Source organism: Rhipicephalus sanguineus, chromosome 1, assembly GCF_013339695.2.
Source record: "Rhipicephalus sanguineus isolate Rsan-2018 chromosome 1, BIME_Rsan_1.4, whole genome shotgun sequence".
Classification (NCBI taxonomy): Eukaryota; Metazoa; Arthropoda; class Arachnida; order Ixodida; family Ixodidae; genus Rhipicephalus; species Rhipicephalus sanguineus.
The window spans coordinates 173,518,283-173,534,033 of NC_051176.1; the positions used below are offsets into that span (position 1 = coordinate 173,518,283).

The 15,751-nt window shown below is 44.5% G+C and overlaps 2 protein-coding genes across 6 annotated transcripts in view; one reads left to right on the top strand and one right to left on the bottom strand.

Moving 5' to 3' along the window:
- LOC119402513 (stomatin-like protein 1) overlaps positions 1-683 on the bottom strand; it is a 49,728-nt gene extending 49,045 nt beyond the window's left edge. For both annotated transcript variants that reach the window (XM_037669665.2, XM_037669673.2), the window contains exons 1-3: positions 432-683; positions 207-316; positions 71-137 (exon numbers count right to left, since the gene is read on the bottom strand). In XM_037669665.2, the coding sequence (XP_037525593.1) occupies positions 71-137; positions 207-316; positions 432-603 (349 nt within the window). In that variant the 5' untranslated portion in view covers positions 604-683. The remainder of the gene's footprint in view (positions 1-70; positions 138-206; positions 317-431) is intronic.
- A 225-nt stretch (positions 684-908) lies between these two features.
- LOC119380289 (serine/threonine-protein kinase 31-like) overlaps positions 909-15,751 on the top strand; it is a 304,021-nt gene continuing 289,178 nt past the window's right edge. For 3 of the 4 annotated variants that reach the window (XM_049417828.1, XM_049417833.1, XM_049417831.1), the window contains exons 1-3: positions 909-1,115; positions 1,379-1,457; positions 14,311-14,421. In XM_049417828.1, the coding sequence (XP_049273785.1) occupies positions 1,049-1,115; positions 1,379-1,457; positions 14,311-14,421 (257 nt within the window). In that variant the 5' untranslated portion in view covers positions 909-1,048. Of the gene's footprint in view, positions 1,144-1,374; positions 1,458-14,310; positions 14,422-15,751 lie in introns of all 4 variants that reach the window. The other variant, XM_049417834.1, reaches the window with a different exon arrangement.

Sequence of the window (15,751 nt, forward strand, 5' to 3'; positions counted from 1 at the left end):
CAGTAATATGCTGGTACTTAGTATGCATGCCCATACCAATCGTGTAATTGCGCTTGCGCTGCCGTATTACCTGGACCCTGAACTGGCTGCAGCTTCCCCAAACGAAAGACTGCGATTCTCTCCAGGGACGGCACTCTCTGCGTGCAGTAAAGGCGAAAGCTTGTAAACATAACGGATGAGGGCAGAATAGTCGGCCAGAAATATACCTTGATGCAGACCCAGCACGTCACTGGAAACGTGAAAACGAGGAAGAGGTAGCAGAAGAACGTCAGGATCGTTCTAATAATAGTCGACTGCCACGGTTCTGGCTCGCAATCTGAAAGAATTCATGTCTCTTAAGTCAACTAGCTTGTATACCATATCAGTCGGCAAAAGGAGTTTCAATTTGAAAGAACACAAAAATCATCAGCAGACAGACAACTGGCGTTCACCTGACAGGTCCACAACAACCTGGCGTTTGTTATAGTTAAATATCGTCTTATATTTCTCGGGTTTCTTCAATGCCGTCATGTGATGAATAGAAGAATAATCAAACGCTGAAGTGTAATCAAATACGAAGTCGGGCGTGTCATAGTTATCTCTATACGGAGAAAAATCGTTCATCGTTGCCCCTACCAAGACACTAACAGAGAACACCACCACTAACGCCTCATTTTTTTAGGCTGTCATTGCTGACAACCCACGCTCGCAACCAGCTGACTGCGGCCCTCGGTGTTGAGGCCAGTTTCGCCTTCGGTCTCACAGAATGCATTGTTTCAACTAATTAGTAAGTTTTACGCGTTATTTATGTAGGGAATGAACGCTAGTATAGTCTGAGTTGGTATAGTGGTTTCAAGCGTAGTGTTCGGTAGGAAACCCATGATTTCTGAAGCTGCTTGGTGGCGGCGCTTGAAGAGGAAGCGATTTGCGCGGGTTTTGACGACGGCGACGGATGCTCCTGCGACGGCGCGGCTTTTGTCGCGAGTTACACGCACTGCTATTTCAGTTTTGCGTGACAGTCTTTCTTTTCTTCTCCTCAAGACCTTAGTCATTGTTTTTTTTTAAGATTATGGCAAAAAAGAAGCCGATGTTTGACGTCTTTGTTGGCAATTTGCCTAGCAACGTTACGGAGGCAAGTATTGCAGCATGCAGCACCTGACGCATGTGGTAGTGGTTCAAAAGAAAAGAAAAAGGCACTTTTTTTTTTTTTTTGCAGCCCATAAGGGAGCACGGCGTGCATGTATGGCCGGCTTGTAGTGTCCATAAAGAGGAGGGAAAAACCTAGGGAGTTTAGTCGTTTAGTCCAGACGTCTCTTGCATGCCCCTGGATGTGTAGTACTCGTTTAGCCCAGCAACGATTCCTTCATTCATTCTTTCTTTTTTTTTTTTTTCCAGCAAGCACTTGCACCTTTATTTACCGAAGTTGGTGAAGTGAGCTCTATATGGCTGAGTAACTACAAGAAAGGAGGGAAATCAGCGTAAGTTATGACAAAACTCGTTGTTTCTTGATTTTGGTCCTTAACTTTCGCAATCGGAATGCATTTGTCACCGCGCACACGCAGACTTTTCGTGTTAAGAAACGACGCGCCAGTGGCGACAGTGTGAAGCAGTGAAAGTGAAACGCGACAGCATTACGAAATTATAGGTTTTTCTAGCGCGTCGAAATCGCACTTTTCTAGAGCGGTCGAGCCCGTGGCTGTGGATGTTGGCGCCGTCCGCAGCTGCTACCTCGCGTTAGCTAAGAGCTTCCGTTTATACTTGAATTATAGCACAAGGACCTAGCATGCAGTATGACTATGTTGGGTAACATTACGGCGTCGATCTCTGCATATCTTTTGCTAAAGACGGCTGCTCAAGCAACCGACAAACCGTTCCAGACAAGTGATTCCGACTGTGCGTACGTGCCTTGAAACCGGCACCCTCGAGTGGAACAGGTAGCTTCGACGTATGACCCGATGTGCTGTCAGATGTGGCCTGCGGGGTGTCTAACAAATTTAAGTTTTCATAAGTGCCCGACAGCTCTAACAGATGTATTTTGACGCTATACTCGCGGACAACTTTTCTTGGCAATGAAGCAAAGGCTACAGAGCCAAATTGCACGTATCTTACCTTCAATGAATGTATTTCCAAATAGCGTCCGTATTTTCTACGTGAGGTATAAAAACTACTCCTTTATTTTCTACATGTAGCTCTTTGAGACGGGAAGCAACACACACCAGTGAGATATTTGTATTTACTTCACTTTATACGTTGTAACTTTGCGTTTTTGCATGTGTGAGAAAGTTGCGCCTTTTACGTGTACCTCAAACGCATTGATATGCAACGCTGGTTGTGCACATCAACTTTCCGCAGTGTTACGAAGCGCACACCATACCGGACTGCGAGTAGGAATACATGAGCAGAAGCTCCACCCCCGTAGCTTTCCCTTCATTGCCAAGAAAAGTTGTCAGTGAAAATTGAAAAGTACTAAAATAAAAGTACGCACCGATTTCAATGTGTCGAAGCTGCGCATGACGACTTGATCTTGTAGAATGTACGTACTTGTTCAACTCTCTGAAGTCAACTCCGTTTCGACACTCGCTTCTTGTTTTCAGTAACTACAATAGGTGCACACTGCTCTGTGGCACTTCCAACCTTTCTGATGGCACCCAGGCTCTCCATTCTGTCTGCCTCACACTTGACACAGGGCAACATGGGCAGAGGTACTCGCCTTGAGTACTTATTAGTGCACGGCATGGCATCATGGAGTGGCGTTACTTTACATTCTGTTTTGAGAAAGCCCAGACCTGTCAGGTTGGGGTAGAGACGCAGAATGTTGGCCAGGTTACTGACCTTGCCTGCTGACTCTGTGACCTGGTAGGACATCTAAGGACTTAATTGGACATCTGAGAATTTCCTTGCCACAGGCACTGCATGTTGTTGAACCACACCACCTGCACGTTGGCACCTTTTGGCCGTGTGGGTTTTTTTTAGTTCGATTTTACTTTCTTTTGCTCTTTGAGAAGCCATGCATGGCATCTACAGCTGCAGATGGCAGTAGCTGCGGCTGTAGGTACATTTGATGCTGCTTGATTGTTTTTGAGTTGAAGCAGCAGTGACGATTGCTTCCAGGGTAATCTCGGTGTTAAGTTGTAGCTTCTTGCCTGCTTGTCTGTGAGACGAACCACGAGCCTATCACCAGTGAATTCTTTCAGATCACTGTGCTCGCAGGTTTTGACTAGTCTGTAGAGTTTGGTGATGCACATATTGACTGTCTTGTGCTCTTGCTTTCTGCTGTTGAACTTTGCATGCTTGTAGATCACATTTGTCCATAACAAGGAACGTTTTGTGAGTGCTCTTGTTACTGTAGAAGCATGAACTGTTAGGTTAGTTGGTGAAAAATGTTTTGTAATAGAAAAGCGGGAACTTGTTGATGTAGCACACTGACGAAACCGAGGTCAGACAGACCGAGGTAACGTTGCTCTCAGACCTTGGTTTCGTCGATGTGCTACATCGACAAGTTTTTGATCTTCTATTCCAAAACTCTTCTTACTGTGTTGCAGTTCAGTTTCTCAGCAGCAGAGAGCTTAAAGGGCCAGCAAGTAGGCTCCCACCTTTTTTTACACCTCCGAAACAAGCTTGCTAATTCATGCAGAAGGCCGCAGCGATCACATTTTGTGAATATCGCAGTACTGTGCGTAGTGCTGACGCTCCATTTTGAAAAACAGTTCCCGCGCCCCTCTCCTGCGCCTGACTAGTCCTTTCCACCCCCGCAGTGATGTAATCTTGCCCATGGGCAACATAACACCAACTTCGTCGATTGGTCCTTTGCGCTACGAAATGGAGCCTTGCCCTTCGGTGATGCAATTTTGGCCGCACAGGCTGCATTTTCATTTCCCTATGCTGCCCTCTGCCGTTTTGATAGAGCCCTGAGACTACCAGGACAAGCGATATTGCCAGAATGAAAACCTTTGAGATCAAGAAGCGTCTTGCAAATTTGCCGCTGTTGGAAGGGCGCATGTGCTGTGGCGTATTTGTTTACCATGCACCCTTCTCACCGCACCACTCTGACAAGAGCAACACGTGGAGGAGGCCTTGCTCGGTCACTGGCTGCACGCCGATGAGGTGATCACTGATGTTGTGTTACGCTGCCGAAGTGGGCATAGTCACGACAAAGGGCTACGCCTACCCCTCTTGGCTGCCGAGAAGGGTGGCCTTCGCACGGTACGTTGCTACCGCTCTTTTTGACGGCATTGTTGCCATGGTTACGACGAACCACGTGCGTCAGCTAGCAGATGCTCCCATGGTTTGTCGTGTAGTGTACACAATGAGTCTAGAAGACCTAACAGACCTCGAGCGCAAGCTCTTGCGACGCAGTGATGGCGTGCATGTTGTGCACGCCATTGCAAATTGAAAGTGCGTTGCTGAGCCTCGCGCAACACGAAGATGGCTCCGAGGGCCCGGATGAAATGCTAACGCCCGATGACGCGGAAGGTGTCGGCCAGTAAGCATTTAGAATTTTTTTTCGTTGACAGCATCGTGCCGAACTGAGCGTTGCGTGTTTCGCAGGTGCCGGTGTGGCCAGTGTCGCTCGATGCCGCAAAAGGCAAAACGTGGAAGAGTTTCGTTTGATTACCATTCCCCCCAGTTCCACAGCGCACCTAGCGTCGTGTTCGTTGTTGTGAAAGTACATCATTTAGGAACAGGAATGATTTGTTTCTGAGAAAGCATAAAAAGGGGTTTTGTTCCTTTTAGGGCTCCGTAATATGGCCTAGCTACCACTGTATGAATATTACATGGTACTTCTCGGGTCAAGCCAATCAAAACGCACAGCCTTTGTCGTCACTGTCGCATGACGAAACATCACTTCCCATAACAAAAATAGCCGATGTGTGTCGCTGCAGTCTGAAATCAAGGTAGTTTATCTGGTGAAATAAAATTATAACGGCTTCATTTTCGGCGTTGCCACTTGTACAACGATGTCGGCGCATTCCACAGTACCTTAACAAGCGTTGAAAACAACATGCTTAATTTGTGTCGCAGGGCCCCTTTAAGTTACCACTGCAATTTCGAGTGGTCATTGGAGTATACTGGTGCGTGCTATGTAGTTGAAGTAGGTGCTAGCCGCAACCCTGTCGAACATTTCATACTGGTCCATAATCAATAAAGTTTTCTACTACTACTAGACCATATTGCCAGATTACATTAAGTTCAGTAAAATATCTTCTCTTGTGGACCAAGGTATAGAAAAGTAAACTTAGAGGTTTTTGGATGAAGGTCTTCTATTTGACTGATTCCATTAATTACAGTGAGCAGTACATACACAGTGTATGTACTTGAACAGAACATTTCATTATAGTTAGTTTTACAAATTGTAGTACTATTTGTTGTAATGTACTTCCATAAAAATTCATGCAGGGTGCTTAATTTTTATGTCTGACCATACAATCACCAGAATTTATCCACAATTCCGTGTGCTGCAGTGGACTGTGGGATTTCTGAGAAAGGATGGTGTCCCAGCATCCCGATAGCCGGTATATCGGTACTGTTTCTTGACCGCGACAACAGTTCGTGTTTCAGAACTTGCCAAAGTTAAATATGAAGCCTCCCATTACTGCAATGTTCATGAGCACAAATTAAATTTCGGGCACAAAGAAGCAATTATTAGACCCTGTTCTTCATTAACCACCCATGAACCAGGATCCTAGCGATTCTCTCCATAATGCAGAACAGCAGGCACTTCACCTAACACTGAAGACCTAGGTTGTGCTGAAAACACGAACGTCATCAGAATAGGGTACACATTTGGGCTGTTTGGTTCATGATTACAAGTAGGAAAACAGCGCTAAAATGGCAGAACGAAGAAATTGCTGTGGTCAGTGTCCGTTCATTCTGTTGTTTTAGCGCTGTTTTTCTGCTCATCATCAGAATAGTTCTGGGTAGTAAACAGAATGCATGGAAAATTTACACAGCTTGTGCTCCCAGTACTGTAACTAAAGCATCTGAGAAAACTATATTCATTTACAGATATGAAATGGGTTCAGGGAATATGTTAGGTGGACTGAGGTCTCGGGACTAAAGGAACTTAGGGCTGTCCACAGAAAAACTACGAGCAGTAACTTAATTTTATTGTTTAGGTATTCTAAGTGAACATGCATGTATTTGTGCATAAATTGATGATGTTAAACATGTAGTACAACTGCTCCAGCTTATAGACAAATATTTTCGATTGAAAATGTACTGTACGCTTGGTAATTGCTCTAAAAGCTTGTTATGCTGCTCCAAAGCAAGGTTTTAGCTGCTGCTGAAGCTGCGCCAAAGTGGCTTTGGTCAATCATGTAGAAGAACTGATAGCTGGGCCAGTTGGTGACTATACTTGAACATGCTTAACTTAGTGCAACGACGACGTGGACACAAGAGAAGAGGAGACAAACAACAGCGCTAACTTGCAACTGAATATTTATTAGAAAATATGAATGAAAAAAGGATACTTCAACCCTCACACTCGTGTGACACACAAAACCAATGAAATGGCAGGTCAGCTGACATCTTGAACAATAAAGAGCCTCACGCAGACCACGTGTACTCTCCAACACCAGAATAGTTAAGATACCGTGCTATCTAAAAACCTAACCTCGCTATCATGTAGGGCCACATCGTCGTTGCGCTAAGTTAAACATGTTCAAGTTTGGTCAATCACATCACTGCTCTTCACTCTGGATATAATTCAGTAGCACTCCCATCTTGGTGAACCAATAATGTTTATACTCCTCGGATCATCTAAGGTCAAGGTGTTCTGTCAGTTCAGTGATGAACGGGTTGAGCAAAGTTGTGGGCTGAGATGTGGGCACTGAAGGCAATGACATGCGCACCAAAGTTTCATTTTGGAGGCACTGCAATGACTGCATTTGCTGACTGCTAATTGCGTGGTGTGTTTCCCACAGCTGTTTCAAGTATGCTGCAGCTGTCACCATGTCGTAGTTTAGCAGTGGGGGTTCAACTGCGCCATTTGTGCCATTTTTTTGCAATCTTATTTGCAAATAAGATTGCAAAATTCGCAGCGCTCATTCGAGTGGAGCTTGCGTCAACTGTGCCAAAGTTGACTGTTCCACTTCCTTACACAGCAGTGGAACGTTTCTGACCTAAAATATTCTTGGTCTGGCACCAAACTTACCGACAGCTTTTTCGTATTGCTATCAACGGCCTCCCATCTCAATCTGTTGACCAATGCGCTTTTTCTTATTACATTAGGCCTAACAAAAGTATCGGCGCCGTCACATGTGTGTTTGACCACTGTTGTTGAGAGTTCATCATTTTGTCTAGAAGCTTATCTGTTTTGTGAGGAGCCATTGATAATACGTAAACGAGCTTTCTTTTTGTGGCCAATCACTATGCATACTTAAAGGTGCCCTGCAACACTTTTCCAAGTAGCCATGGAGTGGCTTCATTAAAGGAGCTTATTGCCTCACAAATTGACGGCCGCAAAAATTTTTAGAATCTGTAGAGTACGAGTGGAGTTACAAAGATTTGTCGCACGCTGTAATTGCTTTCTCTCTTCTCTCATCCCGACAAAAGCGCTGGAAGCTAAGCAGGGAGGGATGGCACAGGGGAAGAAGGTACATCACGCGCACCTCGTGACCTTGAGCACTGTTTGTTTTTGTTTTTTCTTCGAACGCGCAATGTACTTGCAGTGCGATCGTGCGCGCGGGCATGTGGTGGCCTCTCACAACGGCTGCAGTAACTACTGAGCCCGCCATGCTCAAATCGGCCAATGGTGTGGAACTTGAGTCATGATGCAGTGATATTGAGTAAATAGCATATTTGTCGAGAGAAGAGGAAGCGGTTTTTAGCTGACTTTGAGAATTTATTGTAAATTCCAGGCATGTGCTGCACTACAATGTTTGTCTCGCGTGTTCTCGGGAGCCTTGACTACCGATCGGCAGCGTTTTCTAATCATGCTGAAAAAGTGTTTCCGGGCCCCGATAATGTATCCATGCTGTCCATGTGCGTACCAGCAAAATTTCCTTGGACCAAGCATGGCAAACCATCAGTGGCCAAGCTGTCCACGATTGGAAAATTATTGGAGGCCAAGTGAGCTATGTGCTTGGCAGGTGTGAAAAGCCTACCATTAGCCAAGTGAAGGAAGGTCATGCTTAGCAAATGATTGCAAACACTTTTTGCAATGGTTGGTGATGTAGTGGAATACCATGAAATAGCTAAGCATGTTCTGTGGGGTCTCGAAAGACACCGCTCATGGAACACACGGACACAGTCAGGCTGTCGGGCAAGCGAACACGTGGACATTTATTGAACAGCTTTTACATACAGCGAGCTCGCCAGCTGAATTTAACAAATAAGTAACACGATAAACAATGCCAATACAACACAAAAAGAACATAACATGTACAATGTACCGTGAATGCGGCATCGTTGATGTTCGACTCACTGCATGAGTCAGTGGGACCGAGCTGTGGAATCCCCTCCACGGACCCCGCGCAAGAGATGTCTGTCCACGTACGCTGCCAAACCTTAAAAGAGACTGATTGCTGTTCCCCGTGCATCCACCTAACCTCGCCGACAGGGCAGTGCCACCTAAGGTGCCTCGATGCCAGCGCCACCGTGTGAGCAGCGCCAGCCCCACAGCAGTGAAGGCGCTAACTACGCCAACCCGCCGGACATGAGGGTGCCATGAGGCGAAACTGACGACCTTACAGGGTATGATAGCACCCCTACAGTTCACAGCGTATCCAGACGGGGTGTCGAAACGAAACTAACTACGGAACACCCATATCAACGAATAAGCATGGCACATAGATACAATAGTGGCAACTGTGTCTGTAAATTATGCAACAGCTTTGCATTGAGAAACTATGGAAATATAAAACAAGAACGCATGCACCCTTTTTCTTGAGAAAACTACTGTGAGCAAGAGTCAGTCACATGTACTCTATAGGATGTCACTGGCCATGGCATGCAACTTTTTATCAGCCAATCCGAAGCTTGCATTACTACCACTGGAAAAGTTCTGCCAAGCAAAATAGAGCAAAAAAAAAATTCATCAATGAGAACAGGACTCCAAAATGCGAAATTTGAGCACAGCTGTTTAGGTGTTTCCATTCTGTGATATATGAGGCAAGGAATTTGAGACAGACATGCAGGCATCTCTTGGCAGTGGCGGTCACTTTCCGTTTCGGCGGCACATATGGCAGGGTTCCTGTCGGGGGTGGCGCTTATATACTGCTTCTGAAAAAAAAAAAAAAAACTGGATTCTGGCATTAGCTTTGTTGAGCCGAGCAGCTCATTTAACAGCAGTGCCAGACGAGGCACTTCCGGTTGCATTGTTCATTGTTCAGGAAGAACTGGCCGAGACTATTTTGTGTTATGATTAAGAGAATGCTGGGAGTAACCTGGCTGGCATGCACAATGTCTTGTGTGGCACATTGCATTGATGCATGGTTTTTTCACAGCAGTCACCCAAGACTCATGCACTACCTTGTTTCCAATTATGGTATCAGGAAACGTGCTCACTGTACACTTAACCGATTACGTAATCGGCAAACAGACATCTGGGCAACTCTGGCACCACCTCTTAGCCTTCGCAGACAGACCCCTATCACGCAGTGCTGCGTTTCCTTGGTCACCGCTCTCCTCCGCTTTCCTCTCACTCTCATTGCTATCACTTATTCTATTCTCTGCTACAGTAGCTCTTTCATTTTCTCTTGTGCCATTTGTTCACTTGGTTATGCTGATTATGTGAAATGCATGAACTGATGCTTAAGAACTGCGATCTAAGGAAGTACGCAGCCCTCGTCATGTAAAAATAAACACCTGGTATTTTGCAATACATTCTGTTACGAGTTACCGCTCATTCCCACTAACTTGCAGTGGTCGTGCATCTGGTCACAAGTGGTTGCTTTTGGTTGAAAATTGACTGTTGTTGGTCAGACTCTCCTGGTAAATTTTTTGCTCGAACTTCTGAACCAATCAGATGTGCAGGAACAGGGCATGGAAATCGATTTATTTCACGGTGTCATGGCAGTGTAGGCAGTTCATAAAGGCAACGATAGCGAGGTACTTTGGTGCAGGGTGTCAGAACGGAACGAAAACTGGAAACGAAAAACGAAAAAAACAATATTTTTGACCGGAACGAAAACGTAACCGAAACTTTATTATTTCGTTCCGGAGTGAAACCGAAATTTTTTCAATCGTTTTTCGGTTCACGAGAAAACTTCGCAATCCGGAACAACTGAGCTCATGCAACGTGAGCAGTTATGCATATCTCAGGGTACAGTATTAGCGCGTACCTCAGGCAGTGATTCCAAAGCAATGTTGAAATTGTGCGAAAAACAAAAACAGTGGCAACCAGATATGTTTATATTAACGCAAGTGGACTTTCGCGCGCCTGTCACGCAGGCCAAAGTGGAGAGGGCATTGTCGGTGCTGAAGTTCGTTACAGCGAAAGCTGTTATGAGATCACAACAGCTGACTGCCACCATAGTTGTCCGCCGCCACCGGTGTCCGTGACCACTATCGCGTGAAGTAAGAAAAAATTAAGCGAGAAACAAATTTCTAGGATCGGATGGGATTTTAACCCGCGCACTCTGCGTGGCAGTCGGGTCTTCCACCACAGTGCCACGCTAGTGCTTGTAACTCCTTCACAAAAACACTCTATACAGGCGTCATGTCGGGCAAGGAATTGCGTCCACATAAGTAATATAGTGTGGCAGAAGAGGAAAATAACATCCAGTCATCAGACAATGCTAATAGGGCAAAACGTTTGTGCTTTAATGCTTCCCACCAGTGTTGCGGAGTTGCCCCACCAGAATTGGAATGACTCCGGAATCATTCCAATGGAATGGGGACACCGATTGGAATGAGAATGGAAACAAGCGCCTTTTGCACGGAATGGAATGGGAATAGAATTACGTATTTTTCCGAAAATAGAGCACGTTTCAGTCTACGTCCTGTTTTTCAAAGTTCAAATATTAGTAAGTCAGAGCCTCGAATTTAACAATAAACCAGTATTTTTAAAATGGCTTGGCTGATTGCAAGTACGGTACATTTATAAGCAACGCACCTACTACAAACCGAGGCATAAGTTAGTGTACAAACAAATGCATTATCCCAGCAGATACTGAAGAGAGAAACGAATTATCCCTGCGCGTTGATTCCCATTGATACCCCCACACAAAAGTGGCGAATTCTCTATGCACAGCCTGATCTTGATCTCACGAGCAGTTTAGTACCTGACACACGTAAATAACCTTTGCGACAAGGAAGACATTGCCTACCTGCGCACAGGCGAACGCAGAAAGTTCTCCTCACCCCATCTATGCTTGCGAGGCGCGCTTGACAAGCGTGAGTACTGACGAGCAGTGCGGCCCAGCGTTCCGTATTCTATGCAAATGCACAAGGTGCCCGAGCCGTGCACTGTTCCAACTAATACCAGCAGGTCTTGAGGGTTTTCTTCCCCATTAACCAAATCTTAGTTTTCTCCATATTCCCGACCACTCCAGACGCATGGCAAAACTGCTTAGTCTTCTTGAATACTACTTTTGTCAGCGAAAAAATATGCTATGTCGTCATTTTAGCATTGATACATTTAAGCTTAAACAGTATTAAAACACCACCATTCGTTCAAACACGCTGACCATGCAAATACTATGGGTAGGTGGAGAACTGCCCCTATGGGAATCAGTAGGGTGGTTGTACTGCACGAGATATGTCACCCAGCTACTATCCCTCGACCTTGATAATGTGTTTTGCGTACTTTTGCAGTTCTTAATGGATCTGGTGGCATCAGCTTTATGGCGCGTTCGTTCTTAACTCGATAAAACTATCAAGATGGGTTTCCTACGTTGAAGAATTGCAGGAATGGAATTGAACTGCCCGGCTATTCCCAGAGTCCGAATGGGCTAAGCTTATCATTCCGAGGAATTGAAAGGAATGCAATTGCGGCAAGTTCTAATTACCCGGAATGGAATTTGAATGGAATGGAGGCGCCCATTCCGCAACACTGCTTCCTACCCACTGCAAAGTGCCCAGCCATAATACTTCGTCATCATCAGCCACAGCACAAAGGGCACATAATGCCTTACAGATGTGTAGCGGGTAGCACGATTCTCCGAATAATGACGAAAAATGGCATAGTGGGAACTTTATTAACAAGAGCTAACAGACAATAAAGCCAAGTTGATTAATAACGAGAAGTAACTTCGCCACTTCAGAAAAATTGCAATGATTGATGGCGTAGTGGGTACCTTGCATGTGTACTTGTATCAGTTGCCCCAAGAAACTTTACAATGGGCTCTACAAAGTCTGCTCTTCCGGCTTTCGCTGTGGCTGTGCTGCGTGTTCCGCGCAGGCCTGGCTATCTTTTTATCAGAATAGCGGTCTCGCACATCAGAGAGTACACTTGATGACGCTTCTGAGATTGTGCTCACTCCCTTGGCACAAAGCATTGAGCCCACTAAAAAAATTCGTATTTGTCTTTTGAGAAAATAAATACTATGACTTTGAAATTAGTGCTGGTTTGTGCAAGTTGGTAGGAATTCGTGGTACAGTTACTTCCACTCCTCTGAAGAACGTGTTTTGCCCTTGTCCCACTTTTTTAAGAGGAGGGCAAGTAACTACATCACAAATCCATTGTTTTTTATGATTACCTTTACTTCAAATTTTTTCATACAAAAAAAAAAAAACGTTACGACGGAACATTTTTTTTTCGATCCAGAACAGGAACGGAACATTTTGCGGTGGAACGAAACTAAAACCGAAACGAAAAACATTTCGTTCCGACACCCTGCTTTGGTGTGGTGATGGGCAGGTCACGGCAGCTGTTGTGAATATCTGTTTTTGTGATTAATTTCTTGGTCACCAGTCACAGTCTGTTGTGAGACTTCTGCCACCTGCCAGTGAGAATGAGCCCCTGTGATTTTGCATTACCATGTACAATTCTCCCATAGTTAATAAGGGTTTTGGAATTGAATCATAAGCTTGCATGATGCCAGAGTACGGTGAGCACAAGACCGCCAAGTACATGTGCAGAACTTGTTCTTCGTGAATTGTGTACCACTATGTGCAGCTGATGCATTCATCAGCATTGTTGTTTAGGGTGCTCGAATGGTGTGCTTTTGGCTATGCAAGTGACATACATATACTGAAAACGTCTTGTCCTGGATTGATTAGCTCTGAGTGTGAAGGGATTGCTACAGGAAGGAACTTTTCACCTTGCAGGCCAGGTTACTGTTTCCGCTGCTGTAATTGCCTGTGTTAGTCAGCAAAAAGACCACAGGTCCATTACAGTAACATTTCTAACTTTTAGGGAAACATGTACCAAGAGCTTCCATGTTGCTTGCTCTGTGCTCATGTGGTGCCTTTGCTGGTAACAACAGGCAATGGCATGTTCAAGACAACAGGTAGAAGCTAGAGTAAAGCAAATTGGGGCAGTTTCGTCTGTGTGGTGCAGTATCCTCACGTGTAAGTGTTGTAGGCTATCTTGAAGTCTGGACAAGGTAAGGGTACATATGTTCTCCAGTCACTACAATGTATGCTAAATATGGGAAACTTTCGCAGAAAGTCGAGCGAAACTAAAATGTCATGATTAGCTGCTGACGTTTATCGGGGCTTGCGACTGAAAATTGTGCCTGGAGTAATATTAAACTGTACTTGCAAAAATAGGTGTTTGCTAGTTGTTGGTAACTGTACAACAGGGAATGCACAGACATTCCAATATAACTAACTTAGATGAAGGAAGTTATGTTTTGTTTTAAAGCAGTGAAAATATGTTTGCATGATCTTAAAATACATAGCTCTTGTGAGCTTGATGTCTGATGTTAACTGTTAGCTTGTATAAATAGATATATAATTACACTTTAATTGTGATTAATTAATGAAAAATGCACAAAGCATACTACCGCCTTCCCTTTCTTGCAATAGAATATTGAGTGCCTTGGAATAATGTTGCGTAAATTTGACAGGCAGTCCATCATAGCTGATTCCTTAAGGGGCTTTAAAGAAGTAAAACAGTCTCCAACTCATTTCCCAGAATGATTTCTTAGACCTGCTAGACAAGTCGGGCCTGTGCCCACATTAGCACCATCCACCATTAGCACCAACCAAATACTTGCTGTTATTAGTCTGCTTCACGAATATCAGATGTTTATTTTTGTGTTGTATTGCTGTTACTGTACAGCACGATTCCTGTCCATAGTCTCTACTGAACTTGCTTCCGAAATTTCTTAAATAAGAAGCCATTTTGAGTGACCAAGCAACATCTTTACATGAAATGTCAGCTTCGACTGCAGTATTTTTCAACAGCTAAGGTTGTTGGGCCTGGTGTACTGTGCATTGCAGGGTTGTACGCTACTTCTTTGAACTGGATGCTGATGCAGCAGTTGCCAAGCGGAACGGGTTTTTATTCGGAAACAACAAATTGGATGTTCATAGGATGCAAAGAAGCGCAAGGTAATTGCTATTATTTCATTGTGGCATGTAAAAGGGAGTTGAGCTCACTTCTTAACTACTTGTAGAGTGGTCATGCAAAAGGTATGCTGTCAGAAATGTTCGCACGTGGAAATTATAGAATGAAATATGTGTGTGGGGGTTGGTCGCACACATTATGTCACATGGTGTGACACTTCTGGTGTCTTTGCATCTTTTTACACTTTTGGCAAATGTAATATTTGAAATTTTTTGAAACTTGCATGTTGTATTCATTTTATGTGGTTAAAGGTGGTTTATCCTAGGGATCTGTCAAGAATTTGGTCTAAAGTTTCTATCAAAAGAAAGTGATACTCACCTGCTAGTTATCATTGTTCATTTGTCCTTTTATAATACGTGTGTGTGTTCATTTCTCGCATTCTTTACCACTTGTCACTTACATGTTTTTGTTTCCCTCATCTCTTCTTCCATCTGTAACATGTACTTCTGCAGCATTCTGCTGATTGAGGAGAGCACTATTTTTTAACGAGCTGCATGCTACTGGAGTGTTTATGTAACATATTGAGTTTTATTTACGCATGCTATTTGCCAGTACGTTCTGGTATTTTTCCTTGCTAGCTCCGCTTGCCACAACTATGTTCTTCCTACCTTGTGTGTACATTTGTGCTGCCAAGTTCCTTTTCCACATTCATGTTGCCTGATGCTACTCTTCTTTATATCGCATGCCTCACCAGCTGTCCATTGCGGATCAAAGGCTCCCCTGACAGTCAAATTGTTATGTGCGACTTTTTTACTGTAATTTGTAGCTTTGTGTCTGATAATCTTGAAATTTGTGAATGTCCTTACATATTGTATAATTAATGCTAGCATTGTTAATTGTGACCAATCTTAGCATCACTTCCAGACGTCTGCCTAAAATCATAATAGACTAGTGCCTCACTGTGGGGGGAGCGCCTAAGATAACGTTTAGCTCAAGCTTTGGTGACGTTGAAAGTGCAGTTTTCAAATTGGGGCTCTCCGTGCGGTAAAGAATGAAATTACGTGGGTGCTTTGGTATGAGTTAACCCTGTTAAGCATTCACTAGACTGTCAAGATTGTGCCCCCCTGGAAAAAAAAAAAAAAGCAGTCCTGGCGTAAGCAGCCAGAACCACCTTGAGAGCAGCCCAACAACAGAGCGGGAGGGGCAAGGAACAATAGTCCTCGTTGGGTGCCAGTCTTGGTATAGTGTGTGCCCCGCACGGCACTCCGCAAATCTTCTGTGACGTCCACAATACACGCTTTACCTCTGGAACGTCACCCGAGGTCCTGACCTACGTCATACCAGTGGCGATGTCGCGAGGTGCTGCCAACTCAG